At 40.9% G+C, this 15,969-nt stretch overlaps 1 protein-coding gene across 4 annotated transcripts in view; it reads right to left on the bottom strand.

Moving 5' to 3' along the window:
• adgrd1 (adhesion G protein-coupled receptor D1) overlaps positions 1 to 15,969 on the bottom strand; it is a 46,201-nt gene that overhangs the window by 19,263 nt on the left and 10,969 nt on the right. For 3 of the 4 annotated variants that reach the window (XM_054774120.1, XM_054774124.1, XM_054774123.1), the window contains 6 exons: positions 14,192 to 14,341; positions 14,007 to 14,057; positions 12,273 to 12,396; positions 11,929 to 12,036; positions 10,995 to 11,070; positions 9,347 to 9,488 (listed from right to left, as the gene is read on the bottom strand). In XM_054774120.1, coding sequence (XP_054630095.1) covers positions 9,347 to 9,488; positions 10,995 to 11,070; positions 11,929 to 12,036; positions 12,273 to 12,396; positions 14,007 to 14,057; positions 14,192 to 14,341 — 651 coding nt within the window. The remainder of the gene's footprint in view (positions 1 to 9,346; positions 9,489 to 10,994; positions 11,071 to 11,928; positions 12,037 to 12,272; positions 12,397 to 14,006; positions 14,058 to 14,191; positions 14,342 to 15,969) is intronic. The other variant, XM_054774121.1, reaches the window with a different exon arrangement.

Genomic DNA, 15,969 nt, shown 5'->3' with positions numbered 1-15,969 from the left:
TTATGAGGTTTTTAAAACTTATTTAAAATTTTTTGTGGAATTTTGGGGAAAATCATCCACAATCTTTATGTGAGACATGAACACACATGTCTTTCTCTTTTCTGTGCGTTCTAAAAGAGACAGCTCATTACTGCACGTAATGGGACACACCCATGCCGCCTACAAAGACTGATATTAAAACACCTCCAAAAACCTCCAACAACGTTTTAGGGTTTTCGGTATATAAATGACAGTTACATTCATGATGACATGTCTCACTCACAGTATTTTGTGTATTTTGGCCATTTTAAGCATTACCACAACTTCCTTCCTGGGCGCATTGATTTCACACAGAAACGAACGGCTACACCTAGCGTTAACTTTTCTAAACTCAGAAATAAAAACACAGCAGCGGCGATGTCAGCTCAAATATGCAGCCTTACCTTGTTAGCAGTGATCTGAGGAGTTGTGAGCACTACGCTGGCACGCTACTGGCGAGTCTGTGGCGAAGCTAGTCGCTACCCGGCTCGTAGTGTCAATGCGGCAGTAATGTAGTTCGATCGGCGTAACAATGTTAAAAATAATAATAACAGCTATGTCCCTGTAGCTTGGTTATATGCACGTCACATTATATGTAAATGGAGCATTGTTGGCGCTTTTTGGAGTTTTTATAGACGGAAGTGGTTCCCATATGTGCAGTAACGAGCTGTCCCTTTTTAGTTGTTTTTATATCTTTATAACACAAAGAAAAGAGAAAGACATATGTGTTCATGTCTCACATAAGAATTGTGGATGATGGGCAAAATTCCCAAAAATATGCAGTTTTCGTTTAACAATGGACACGTGTTTTAGGCCTTGGCAGTCTGATGTTGTCATTTTATCACCTCAGATGTCTCCACAGTGACGTATCAGTCGCAAACATGACGGCTCTCAGAGCTGACTCTTTCTTTTTTTTGTTGTTAACGCTGCACATGATTGGTCAAATCATTGGTTGTGCAATATTTGGTTGTGTTGTGTAATGTTTGGTTGATGTTGTGTTGTTTCATTGGAAATTGTTGGAAATTTACAAATAATACATAAAGGTACAATCAGATTGGACCTTTTTATCCAATTGAAATGGGCCTTTGTTTTTGTGTTTTATAATTGCTTTTGTGTTTAGCATATAAATAAAGCCATATAAAGCCATATAAATGTCATTGGATAATTGTATTTTTACAGCTAGAAATTAATTTCACATGTATTTTGGTACAAAAAAATATGGAGAAACCATTTGGGAGCCAAACGGCTCTTTTTAGTGAGCCAAGCCAAAAGAAACGGTTCTCTAAAAACTTTTCATCACTTATGTTTGAAGGGTTTTTTTTTTTAAATGTAAAATGTCTACCTTTGGATAGGAGAAGACTAGCAAAGGTGTGACATTTGAGTTGTGACCCTGATGGAGAGCTGATCACAGACTTGTAACAAGTCTTTGCAGTCACAAGTTGGCTTTAAATCAACATACAGCACATGGACTTCCAATCTTAATGCATCCAGTGAGGCACAACTGGTCCAAAGTGAGGTCATTGTGTCAGGGGACACGTAATAAGACATGCAGCTGTGATCTTGACTCAGTCGCCGAGGTGGACGCTCAAAACAAGAAGTGTTGATAGGCGTGTGGAGTGTTGAGCAAAATTAGGAAAAATGAAAAGTTTCTAGCTTTGTAGGGGCCCTAAGCAAAATTAAAAATAGTTTTTCAATCAACGATGAAGAGATGCCTAACACTTCGATTAGCGGTTGGCAACCTTTATAATCAAAAAAGATTTTGACATTTTGCGCCCTTCCCCACTAAAGAAAATCTGTCTGGATCCACAAAACGTAACAGCTAATAAACTTTTAAAAGTTAAAATCGTTCTTAATTTTACCTGTTACCAGAATAAACAAAGAGAAGTGCGTGTGTTACGGATGCTAACTAGTGGGGTTGTGAAAGTACGCTGGTTAAACCTCACTAACTGATGCCGCATAAGTGATTGACAGCCTTTTACTTTTAGCTAGCTGGCTGACGCTGCACGATGTAACTATCGATCGGTGGATTTATGTGGTCGCCGGTTCGAGCCCGGCGTGTGAATGGCTGGACTGCAGGGATGACCAATGTTACACGTGTCTACTTTGAAATCAATTATTACTTTTCAGAAAATGGGTGCTTGTTTGGAAATTGTCTTTCCATGTTTTTTGTTGTTTCTCACCACGTACTGCACCAAGCATATTGGTAAGGCAGCTTTGTTGGCGGAGAAGACAAAGGAATCTGTCTGTGCAGAATGAAAAACTATTGTATTCGGAGATATTTCACTTTTGGGGGGATATATTAATGGTTAGCTTATTGCTTACCGCTACAAGACATCTCTGTCATGTCTCAAAGAACTTACGAAGGCAAATCACCAATCAGAACTCAGCCATGATGCATTCACAGTCTTATAGAAAGTCGGATATTTTTAACTCTTTTCAAAAATGCATATTTCCCCAATCGGGTGTTACTTATCAGCACAGCACCTAATACTTCATCAAGGAATAATGACAAAACAAATATGGCCAGTGTGTGTACATTTTGTGATTAAATTTAAACAAGAAAAACATGACTTTTTCATTCTCCTTAGATGAGGCTAAACATGCAACTTTATACTTTATACATTTAAAGACAAAGCTTTGTTTTATTATTAATTTGTATCAACATTTCAGCCTCTCCTCTTTGCATTTTTCATGTTTGCTCTATTTTGCACATTTTTTTTTGCTGGGTTTTTTGGTTTAATTAGATTTTTTTTAACGTCCCCCGGTGCCAATAAAAAAAACAGCTGTGGGCTGCAAATGGCCCCCGGGCCGCACTACGGACACCGCTGGGTTTGTGGTACGGTCTCAAAAACTGCCGGCTGTTACTTTGGCTGCAAGCAACTAATAGGGCAAATATTTTTGTCATTTCTTGTAGAGCTAACGTGGCATGAATGTATTATTTTCCATGAATTAATTCATGCATTTAATTCCCACAGGCAGGGTAATATTTCCTGGCTTTCTAGCCTCGTCTGAACACTGCATATTGGCCGAAACAGAGTCATTGTGAGCCTTGGCAGAGTGGTTTGAGAGCATGGAACATATGGAATCATACAACCTCATCTCACAGAAATGCTTGACTTGGCCACCGCTTCAATACATAGCACAATAAGGTGGTGGCAAGGCATGTTAACATTATTACTAACAATGCAGTTGTGTTTATATCAGCACGGGCAGACAGGGTTGACAGTTTTGCAGTTTAGGACACCGTCTTTAATTTAATGTATTTCTTTTGTCCCTTTAAATAACATTCACAGTTGGTAAATAGGGATGTGTTATGACACATGAGTATCGTGAAGGTTAAGTTTGGCGATGGTTAATGTTAGACTGCTGTAAGCGTTGTCATCTTGGGTCCTGTGTTGGACACGACACGTCAAAGTGCCTTCCAGTGACTGACATTGTGCATTTAAAATGACGTCTTTTAATATTCTAAAGATGAATAAATGTAATGTTATGCTAAGCCTTTTTTTTTTTTTAGAAGATGATGAATAAACGACCACTGTGACAAATGTTTATATTTTCCTTGTAGAAAAAAACCCTGTAAATCACTGTCAAGCACGTGACTTGCAGTGGTTTTGAAGCCCAACTTCAAGTCTTTAATAGAAAGATGATTTTATTTGCTTTAATTTGAATCAGTGCTTGAGCATTGGTAAGGTATTTTTTTCTTTGTCCTTCAATGTTTTAACAATGCCAGCACAAGGAAAGTTAAAGCAAAAGGTGGTGGTCATGTAAGGAAAGACTGTAAATCTACTTAATTTGGCAAAAATTAGCACTGCAACAACCAGATACGAGAAGAGGATTTGCCCACAACTTTTCAGATGAATGTGTGATAGCTATGGAAAAGCGTAATAAACTGATGCCAGCAAAGGCTTACATCATTATGATGCTGGCTGTCGAAAAGTCAACATTTGCCTGTGTTGATAAACATTTGATTTATTTTGATCACAAACTGGGAAACTAGGTCCGCACGGTGGCCACACAGTCAGGAGATCGGGAAGACCTGGGTTCGAATCTCCATTGGGCAACTCTGTTCTCCCCGTGTGTGCGTGGGTTTTCTCCGGTTTCCTCCCACATTCCAAAAACATGCATGTTAGGTTAATTGGCGACTTTAAATTGTCCATAGGTATGAATGTGAGTGTGGATGGTTGTTTGTCTATATGTGCCTTGTGATTGGCTGGCGACCAGTCCAGGGTGTACCCCGCCTCCAGCATACCAACGCAACCCTTGTGAGGATAAGCGGCATAGAAAATTGATGGGATATAATTCATATCGATATAGATTAGACCTCCCTCATCTCTCTGCACTGTGTATGAGCTCCTCAGTCGAAGCGACAGCGTTTGCGGAGGAAGAATTACTAGTCAGAATGTGGCCCTAATATTCCGTCGTAGCTCGGTAATTTGGTGGTACTTTGAATGAACTCCAATACACGGAATGTGTGAAGCTGCACGCTGGTTGCACAGTTCGTGCCACAACATTGCTAAAGATATGGTCCCAGTTGTAACAGTGGAAAAAACGGATTTAAAAACCTGCTGAAAACAATGGACTCGCGATGTCCAGCAAGTTTCGCAGTCACACTTATTTATTATGACAAACAAATGTACAAGGAAGTTAGACAGACGGTTGCTGAGCCTGATGCAGTTGACAGGTTGGTGTTCCTGGCGGACTCGACTTGCTTGTTAAGCACACGGTTTGGCCGTACGATAACCGAGACATAATTGTGGCAATAATTTTTGTCGAAAACAGAATCCTATGAAAACAGGGCGGTACGAAAACCGAGGTTCCACTGTACTTGTTCCAATAGACAAATCATTTTTAGACATGATGTCATACAAGGCATCAGCATTGTGCAAGATCTCAGCGTACTTCACAAAAGCTTCGTTAAACAAGCATAAAATGATTCATCTAAGAGGTTCCATTTAGATTACAAGTTCAGTGATATAAAGGTCCCTTTTCCTCTTGTTCACCTGTCACCATTTGTCTTGGTCTTTTTTATGAGGTTACCAAACCCATTCACGGTTTTATACGCCTGTAATGTCAGCCTCCTTCTTAAAATCTGTTTTTAATTTCCTCTCATGTTTGAACTCATTCATCTCTTTTGCTCATGAAGTGAATCTTTCCATTTCTTTACTTATTGCTGGTGCTTTGAGGGAGGAGAAGACATGGAGGAGGTGTCAGTGATTTTACCTAAGTATTAATGTTTAACTACAGACCCCAATGCCTCCCATTCTCCCTTTCCCCTCCTCCACCTTCCACCCTCCATCTGAATAAGTCAGATAGTGCTAATAAATCTCTGACGGTGCCAGGTTCTAATCAACAAGAAGCTGAGTGGCGTGAGAAAGCATGTGGGCCTCCAGGAGTCTTGATAACATTTTCTCTCTGGGAACTTAACTTGATTAGCCCAATGCCATGCAATGCATGACTGACCCTTATGGGAATGGCATGACCTCATTGCGCTGTTACAGTCACATCAATCAAGAATACAATGTCACCACTTGCACATTTTTGAATTCAGCAGGCGATACCTGCCATGACACAAGGTTGGCGACACTATCAGCCCGTGTTAGTGTGTGTAGTCCTGACATCAATCTGATAAGGAAAACTAATGATATTTGGGACAAAAACGCTACCGAACCGTAACCACAGCAACACGGACGGACTGACACATCTCTGCCTTCGACGAGTTTATTCTCCTTGCTGGGTTTTAATGAAATTGCCGGGTGCATGTCAACTCCCTGGCGATAAACAGAGAGGTCAGCTGCAAATCACACATTCTAAGCTTCAGTACTGGTGCCATGAGAAGACATGTTTGAGATGGAACTTGTGCAGACAATAAAGAGCAACGTAAACAGTGACGTGAAAGGTCTACCACAAACTGTGAGGGCGCAGGGTGGACATTCATCAGCTGCCAGATATATTTGTACTCCAAAAATAGTTGCATTTTTTACTAAATCAGGTCTGCACAGCAGAGCAGTAAGAGAAAAAAAAAACAAGACTCTCTGGGCCAGTTCACAGCCAAAAGTGAAAGCCAAATTGCAGATCAGCTCCTAAATATAAATAACCATTTGGCATTCCAGCATGTTAATAATAGTGTGATAGCATTGTAGTGATACATGATTTAAAAAAGAATAGGTGGACATCTCAAGCTTTCTTAAAATAACAAGAGATTTTAAGGCTACTTCCATGGTGTGTGCTCAAACAAACATAGTCATCATCGTCACAGGAACCGTGCCAGAAAATTGCGGCATAAACATTTATTTCACCAAGGAAAATAACACTAAACAAAGCTGCATGGTTTCCATTTACTCGCCCACAAGAGAGAATAACTCCCGATAATAAATCACGTCAAAAGGAAATGACTGCCTTTTTATGCAGAATTACGTCACAGGGTCTTAGGCCACTGAATGCAGCTACATGAAAGGAATATCACGTTAATTAACTGGCACAAAGGATACAACATTGATTTATGATACCCACTTTCACAGGGGCTAGGTCTCAGACCACCAGTGAATGGCAAAAAAAAACAGTAATTGTAAGTCATTGAGACTAGGGATGTCCGATATTGGCTTTTTTTCCGATATCCGATATGCCGATATTGTCCAACTCTCAATTTCCAATATCAGCCGATACTGATATGTGTAACATCACATATCTCCTGTCATGAAATTAACACGTATCTGCTGTGAAGCTAATGGATAAAGCATCAGCAATTAGCTTCTCAACGTGGCCATCAACAACATCATACAACAAAAAAACTGAGAAATACTAAGCGATTAGGCTTAGGCTATGACATTTGTTTTAAAAGTCAACAGAGTAGCCATTTACAGTTTTTGATCATCAATAAGTCCTGTGAAGAATATCAAGCGTCATAATTTTCATGTAGGCCTAGCACTCTTAGTGCAGCAGCGTTGGTGCAGCAAGAATTTTTTCATTGGGGTGGCAAAGGTGAGACCATTACTCACATAGTGGTGGCAATAAGTTGATACCTGAAGTGTCTAGATGGCCAGAGGGGTGGCTGGAGAGTCACCAGGGGTGACAAGGACCACCCCAGGTCACCACGTAGGTCTGTGCAGCAGCATGCTGTAGTCGTTTCCACGCCACAATTGCATGTACACAGTCATCCCGGTCCAAAATTAACATATTTCGCACCATCAGATTTTAATGAAATTTCATCTGCAGATAGATATTAAAGTGAATCTATATCCTACATACCATCTTATCTTTTCTGAAGCTGATCAATGAGTTTCAAAGGCTTAAAGTTGCCCTTAACTTTCAAAGCCGTCGTATGAGTCGATGTGGTCCAACACTGTAAATCCAACAGCATAAATCCGAAACAAAATTGAAGAGGAAAAGTAATCTACCTAACAAATATGTATACAAATGATGAAAAAGCAGCATTTTCATGGACGTCCCCACAGACTCTACTAATTGAGCGTGCACACACAGTGTCAGATTTTACCGTTGCTTGCTTCTGGGAATTGTTACATTCGTGCTGGCGAGGATAGGCGGCATAGAAAATAGAAAATAGATGGCTGAAAGGCGCGAGCTAGCTTTCTACTTAGTAGCCACCCATGTTTGTTTACACGACTGAGAGGCGGTTCGATGACATCATCATATGTACGCCGGCAAATAAGGGAGCCCATAGGCCTATATACAGCATTGTGTTTATTATCGACTTCATTATAGGTGAAAATCACGATGCCAATATTGACCAATATTACATTTTTATGCCAATTTTGTGCCGATAATAACAGTGGGCTGATATCATCAGGCATCTCTAATTGAGACACCCATAAAAATATTTTTGACAGACGGCTCACTCCCCCTCTCCCTCTAAATCTTTCTTCTGGCTTCTTCTGGCTTGTTGACATACTCCTCCGATTTTGGATCAACATATGCAATAAAAGTGATTGTTGTAATTTTTAGATTATATTCATCTCCAGAACCCTTGCCTCCTCTCTTCAATATGCCTTACACCCTTATTAAACAAATCTTCAATTATAAAATGTATAGGTACGCAACACTAATGAATGACAATGTGTGACGTTCTGCAGGACAGGAGCGAGCGTCTCCTGTCCTGCGCTCTTATTTTGGCGGGCTGTGCCTTCTCCGGGGAGGAAAAGGCAGCCACTTCACGCCTGGTGGCCGCGCAGCTGCGGTCAATTAACATTTGTGGGGGTTAAAAGGCCAGCGTCGTCGAATGTGCGGCGCTGGTGCATTGTTGATATTACTTGTTTCCTCACCGAAGCTTTTACCTAGATTTACCTACCTGTTAATGTGTCTACAGAGCGTTTTCCGCTCTGTCTCTTTTGGTTTCCCTCCCGTTTTTTTGTGAATACCTGTGCCTGTTTCATTAAAGAGTCCTTATTTTTGCACGCCATCGCCTCGTCTCTGCATACCGAAGGTCAAGCTTTCGACAGCAGCAACCGCAACGTGACAGAATGTAGATGACCAAAGAACAGATGGAATCGGAATCACAGTGTAGAAGTCATACAGGGTATAAGTTTCACTTTTGCATCTCACAGCAACGACGGTGCGTTGAAGGACCGCCAAACAAAGTGTCGAAACAACATGACCAGTGAAGCATAAAGACATAAATGTACACATTTTGGAATTTTTTAACAGTGGTACATGTATGCTGTGAATTTTACCCGTATTATCACGTACTCTCACATTTATAAATGATTACCAAAGAAAAATAAAAAAGACATTTTTTGGGGGGCCAAAAGTCATTTGGCAAGAATATACAGAGATTGACTGTATGATATGAATTTGCAAGTATTTTTTGCGGTGAGTTTCAATTGCATTTCCCATGGAAACTGGCACAGTCTTCAAAGTATCTAACAAGTTATTGTTCCCCTCAGTAGGGTAGAGTACCATAAGCATGAAAGTCAAATTTGCATAATCATTTCGCCCTCTGGAAACCATATGCTTCCTGATGAAAAAGAGAAGCAGGCCAGCGGAAACCATCACAGGTTTTGCTCTTTGTATGATGAGTACCCAGCTACAATAGTCTCAAGTCAGTGGTCGACACTCATCTACTTACAAATAGGAACACCAAAAATAGAACTGCTACATTTCAAACAAGGAGACCCATCTACTGTAACCTCAGACAAATCATAGCCCTTTGATAAGGTGGGTGTCCCACACCCTACTACCGTGTCTGCCAAATGGAAAATCTAAACACACTATTTTCTCAGTTGAACTGGCTCACCCAAAGTTAATGGAACATCAACACATGAGTCAACTATGAGGGAACCTGGACAGTTTGTGTGTTCTGTAAGTGGATTCTCACCAAAACATGGGTCAGAACGATCTTGATGAGAGGTGCTCCGGAGAGGTTGACTGACAGGGCTGGTGAAGGCTCCACATTCAGAGAGATCAAGCAGCTTGCGAACTGGATTTTATGATCCTTGAACTCAGCAGCTTCGTTAATCCTAAAAAGACAGAATCGAGAGTCATTCGGACAGCAGCAGGAGCAACACTCCTGTCTTATTGAAGATGGTGTGGTGCAAATGTAATGGATGCCAGCTAGTGTAGCTGTGCGATACTTGTAGTACGTTAAGTACTCCTCAATGTCTTAACAGTTACACTGGCCCGTGGGTTGAAAACTTTGGCTTTTAGTCTACTGGCTAGCACGCTCGACTCTCATTCGGTAGGGATGTGTGGTCGTGGGCTCGAGGCCAGGCAGTGTGCAGGGCTAGACCACGTGAGATGACCACGCTTTCATGTTAACTTAGTTTGCTGAAAATGTAGACATAATAATAAAAATATGATATATATTGGTGATGAACTCAGCGAGCCACTGTTTATGGATCAACCATTGCAACTTAATGACCTAAAATAATAAGTTATCAAAATATTTTTTTCCAGGTCAGATATTGAAAGTGTCTTCATGTTCCTTCATTTTGAGATGCAACTATACGGCTGACTCTGTGGTTGGAGAAACTGCTCTCTCATGTTGTGCCATGCGTTTGTATAAGGGTTGCTCGGTCTTTCCAATGTAGAGGTCATTGTACTCCTCACTACACCATACCACATACGACATTGCTGAGTTTGCTTCTCTGAATTTTGTCTTTGGGGTGAACCAGCTTTTGTCTGAGGGTGTTAGTGGGTTTGAAATATATCGGTATCTGATGTTTGGAGAAAATCCAAAGTTTCTCTGACAAACCAGCCACATATGGCACCACCACATTCCGCCTCCTGTTTTTATCCACAGGCTTTTGCTGCTTTTGGCGGATTTGAAAAAGGCCCAGTTAGGATACCCACAGTGAGAAAGAGCCTCACTGTGTCTGTGCCTTTTGTCTATTATGACTACCCCCAGGTGACACGCCCACCAGAGACATAAATACTCCCCACCTAAAATTTAGAATTTTGGAAACCTGGGCAACACGATGGAATAGTGGTTAGGTTAGCTGCCTCACTGTGTGAAGATTGTGGTTAACCCATAATTGTGAATGGTTGTTTATCTATTTGTGCCCTGAGATTGACTGGCAACCAGTCTAGTATATACCCAAAGTCAGCTGGGATAGACTCCAGCTCACTCTCAACCCCACTGTACACAAGCAATAAAGATAATTGGATGGATGGGTGCTCTAGTATGGGGGAACGAAATGATCGTGGTTATGTCACATTTGGTAAAACATAAACTTCACTGTGACAAGCTGGCCCCTGGGATGACACAAGGTTTGGATTGGAGTAATGGAGCAGTAGTGCTAATAGCAGGGTGTATCAGTCAGTGGAGTTTGAGTTGTGAGATGAAAGATAGGCGAGGGGACAGATAAGACCCTGGCTCCAAGCCGCAGCCATTTAGGAAACACGGCCGTCTTAGAGTCAGTGGACCTGTCCCCCCGCCCCTTTGTTCACACGCAGGAAGTACGAACTGGGAAGCTCGAAATGACCGGAATAAACATGACCAAATTAGCAGGGTGCCGCCATGTTACCTGGTCTCAACAGGCCTGATTTCTTTGTAGTAGCTGTGCATGTTGTGGTAGAAGAGGCCAACAATGGTGGTTTGAGCTGAGAAGAAAGACAGAAAGAAAGGGGACACGGTTGAGTGTACAAGGCCTAAGTCGGGAATGTAAAGCAGTGATGCTAAAATGCGCATAAAGAAGAGAAGTTAATTAACATTGCTATGCTGCCGCGTGCTGGCACTGGCCTCCAAATAGAACACTGGAATAGTCGCACGGTGGTGAAAGGGAGGGGTCTCCAAGCCATGTGGTTGTTGGGAAATCTTATGAAACTGTACATGACTTCATCAGTCGAGCAGGGGGTCTAATCTGACCTATCATCCGGAGTGGTCCCACCTCAATGCTGCAAGATAAACAATGGAACTGGAGGAAGCTCTTAATTGTCCTGTTCCTCTTTTCAAAGGCTGTTGACCTTTTTCTGCTATGAGTTCACTTTCATAGAACAAAACGTTCAGGCCATTTACCGGAGAATATTTTTTTAACATTACAAAATTGTCGTTGTAAGTCAGGAAATCGGTGCGGTGGCCAAGTGGAGGCAGGGGAAAGTGACCTGCACATAAAAGGCAACATGCTTAAATGCACGCCGTAATAGCTGCTCTAAATTTCTCATTCTTTTTAACGACAGAGGAAAGTGGAGAAAATGTGCTGTCTCTCATTCTCGCTGTTCCAAATGAAAGAGTAATTGCTAGCCTTAAAGTCAGCGCTGGATTTCTACAGTGCACCATAAAGCCACACAAAAGTTCTCAAGGCCATCCTTGACACTCTAAGCTATAGCATGTCAGTCGTTTTAAATCTTAACTAAGTAATTCAGAGGTAAATAACATCAGGGAAGGGCTGAGGCCACGGTACATTCCCATGCAACCACAAGAAGCTGCAACTTTGACACACAAGACAGCTTTGCACTCACACTGCATGGTGAAAGCCTCCCCGGGTACGGAGATGTAGTTCTTTCCCTGTGTAGGGAAGCGGTAATGTGGCAAGTTGTAGTTCTGTGGCAATTTCATCAACGAGTAATCTGTGGGGGTCAGAGGTGATGAAACAACACATGAGGCAAAAATCCACCTTAGCGTGGGTTGGAACCATGATCTGCAGAAATAAGTAGTGGTAAACATAGTATTATGCAAAAGATAAAAAGTCACTATTTTTATGACCTGCCTTTGAAAATCAATGATATCAGCTTGCTGTCTTAATCATGTTACCACAAAAATATACAAAGTGAGTCACTTTTTGGAAAGCTCACACGATACCGACCTGCAACAAATGATGTCCCTCCCAGAGAGATGAGAGTGTTTGGGCTGGGCTCCAGGTTAGCCACCATGCGGCCCATTACTCGGTCCACTGTTTCGATCAAACCGCTGACCACAGGACCGGACTGCTGCGTCAACAAAGTCCATCACATAAATTTGTTTCATTTTACAACCACTCATCATGCTGTTCAGCATTGCTTCACGTCACTGCATAAAAGAGCGTCGTATTTTACGATCTTATGTGACATATCAATAAATGAGAGAGATGTGTACAAACACTGCAAATGGCCATGACGTGAAAATAACCTAGCATTTAATGACACTGCAATACAATTGTGGGTGTTCAAGAATGATTTTGCATATGTTGTAATTGAGTTCACAAAACCTTACATACCCTCATGTGGTTTGAAAAAGACACTGAGTTTTGAGTATTACTCTTGTACTAACGCAGGGTCAGTGTCCAAAGTGTGGTGCACGGCTGTTTTTTTTATTGGCCCTTGGTACATTGTAAAAATTCTAAAAAGAAAAACAAAGGCCAATGGAAATGGAAAAAATTAGTAGTAATTTTAGGAGCACAAAGTGGAAATATTAGGAGAATAATGTCAAAATATTAAGAAAATACGTTGTGAGTTTACAGAAAAAAGGTCTTCATTTTATGAGAATAAAGTTATAAAATTCTGAGGAAAAAAAACAATTTCAGGAGCATAATGTTGAAATACTAAAATCCCTGGTGGGGCACACGCTTGAGTCTTCATGGCATGGATTTGATTCCCAGCCAGGGTTGCGTCAGGGAGGGCATTCGGCATAAAAACAAAGTCAAAACCATACATGCTATTGAGTCGTTGCGGCGACCCTTGACGGGGAAAAGCTAACGCTGAGACAATCAATAAATTTTGAAATATTAAAGATAAAATTATTTTGTTTAAAGCTGTGATGTGTGAAACAAACAAAACAAAGAATAAAATCAGAATTTTCTGAATATTAGATTGGGACAAAGGTATATAGAGATATATAAATATATAATATTGTGGAAAATAAAGACAAAATATTCTGGGAATTCATACCATTTCGGGGAAAAAAATTTGGAGAAGAAAGTTAAAATATTCGTACCCCCCCCTTGTCACCTATTACACAAAGATGAGAGGCAGGCTGTTTTTTCTTTAAATACATTTATATATTAAATACATCACATATTTAAGTGACATCCTTTGATTTTTCAGTATGTGTCTATTGATGGAAAAAATGTAGGCATGTTGGTCTGTTGTGTTTGCATTGTACAGTATATCTCATACACTCATACACTTAATTCGTTTTTGTTTTTTTTTAAAGACTAAAATCTGTGAACACTAAAGCATGAATGCTTCTCACAATGTATGGCCAAGGTAAGGGAATTTACTAAGCACTGTATCTTTTGCAATCTCCTATGTGAACATCTGTTTCAGCTTGCAGAAACTAAAACAAGCAGTTTATTTTGAACACTCAATGTTCTAAAACCACAGACTTCTCTCTGGCAGTATTGTTTTTGGATATGAAGCCAAGCTTGAGCCAGGACTTATAGCACAGGATGCAACACATCTACATTAAATGTTTTTTTTGCAAATATTTCTCGAGCAAGTGCTACTTTTGATATTTTTTGACAAAAATAGGTAAAATATGACAGTCTTAGATCTCCTAAATGGATTCATATGCATCTATTTTGTGAGGCGATGTCATGTTTGAACAGTGTGAACTAATTTACCTCTGGTAACCCAGGGGAGGACAGCACTTCTTCCACATTTTTGAGAAACGCCTGGGTGGAATGAAACTGACATCAAGAAACTGTTGCATCACACGCTCAAGGTTGGACAATTGTGTGTGTGTGTGTGTGTGTGTGTGTGTGTGTGTGTGTGTGTGTGTGTGTGTGTTTGACTGTGTGCTTGAGACCTGCGTGAGGTTGTTGGCTGTGTAGTGAGGAATGGTCCTATTGGGCAGAGCCTTGAGAAAGCCCAAAACTGGCATTGACTCTGAATCCTGGGGGCTTTGGACCTCCTCATGAACACTGCTGACAACAGGAGGACTCACTTCAGTGGCTCTCTGAGGAAACAACAGGCATTACAATTATAATCACAAGATTGTTACCAAGGAGTCCCAATACACACAGCATACGTATATAAAGCATTAGCTCTTATTCAGCCTGGGACATGAAGAGAACCATTGTTGTAGTGATGGAGAATGGCTGCCCCCACTATTTCACTCCTCTATTTCCTTTTGGAAGCATCAAACTCAAGTCCACAATCACTATTTGAATTTTATTTTATTAGTTTACTGCGACTGTTGATATAAAACAGGGGTGTTCAAAATGCGGCCTGGGGGCCATTTCCGGCCCGCAGCTTTTTATTTATCAGCCTGCGGCAGATTATAAGCCAGTGGTCGCCAACCTGTCGATCGTGAGCTACTAGTTGATCTTTGGGATTTTGCCGGTCGATCGCGAGAACCTCTTGAAAAAAATGTATTATCATATCAGTGCCCTCATCAGTGCGACCAACAGGCACGCATTTTGTCCACTGAACACGCCCGTACGCCTCGCCACTATCCAGGCAGCAACCCGCGAGCCCCAGCAAGGAGCCCCGTCCTCAAAACTCGGCCGGAACTACACTAGTACACCGGCTCGCCTCCTGCACCAACTCGCCCCCCCCCCCGTGCTAGCAAGAAGGTCGAGCGAGAGAGGGAGGGAGTGAAAGCGCTGCAGCGATGTGCTGGCACACAACAGTAATGACTGCACGTTAATAGGGCTCAAAGTCTGCCTTTGCTAGCTCAAAGTTAGGGCACAAATATAACTCCATAGATGTGCACCTCCAAAAAAATCTCTGAGCCACGACGTCGCTGATCGACCAGCCCCTGTCTGCTCGATCTGCATCGCTCGTCCACTACACTGAGCCAACAAACCAAATAGTTGTGGTTTGCTTGTGAAGCCGACGCCACAACCCCAACCCGGACCAAGAGCCACAAAAGTAGGGGTGACCAAAGTGCGGCTCAGGGGCCACCTTCGGCTCATGGCTCAACAGCTTTTACCCACAGGCCATCAGGCTCCTCAACGAAGCACTCGCACACGCCGCACGCAACACACGCACACACTCATAGCACTTTATTTATTTATTTATTTGTATTATTTACTTGTATTAATGTCTCGTCTGTTGTTGTTGCTTAATTTATTGGTATATATGTTTATGTGTTTATGTTTCTTATGTTCTTATTCTTTCATTTGTTTTCTTTCTTTTCTTGGGAGAATGAACAGAATAAGATTTTCATTGCATGGTATAACTGCTGTTGTACTATGCACATGACAATAAAACTCTCTTGAATCTTGAATCTTGAATCTTGAATTTGTCATTGCATCACTGCAGAAACAAAATAAAATTAAAAAAACAGCAAAAATAATAAAAATACAGCAAAAGGTTCAATTAGAAAACGCTGAAATGTTGAAACCAACAACTAATAATAACACAAAGCATATATTGTATATAATATATGTATGTGTGTGTATCTATCTATCTAATTATCTATCTATAATCTATAATTCAACAGAAAAAAAAGAAAAATCTAGCAAGAAAAAGTCATAATTTTTTTACAAGAATAATGTTATTTTAAGGCTGAAATATTAAAGTTTTTTTTAAATTCATAATATAATGAAAAACAAAATAAAATTAAAATTTTTGGAAAAT

This window comes from Dunckerocampus dactyliophorus, chromosome 4 (assembly GCF_027744805.1).
Source record: "Dunckerocampus dactyliophorus isolate RoL2022-P2 chromosome 4, RoL_Ddac_1.1, whole genome shotgun sequence".
In the NCBI taxonomy this organism is placed as follows: domain Eukaryota; kingdom Metazoa; phylum Chordata; class Actinopteri; order Syngnathiformes; family Syngnathidae; genus Dunckerocampus; species Dunckerocampus dactyliophorus.
Note: the sequence above shows the minus strand (reverse complement) of the source record. Positions and strands in the feature narration are given on the sequence as shown.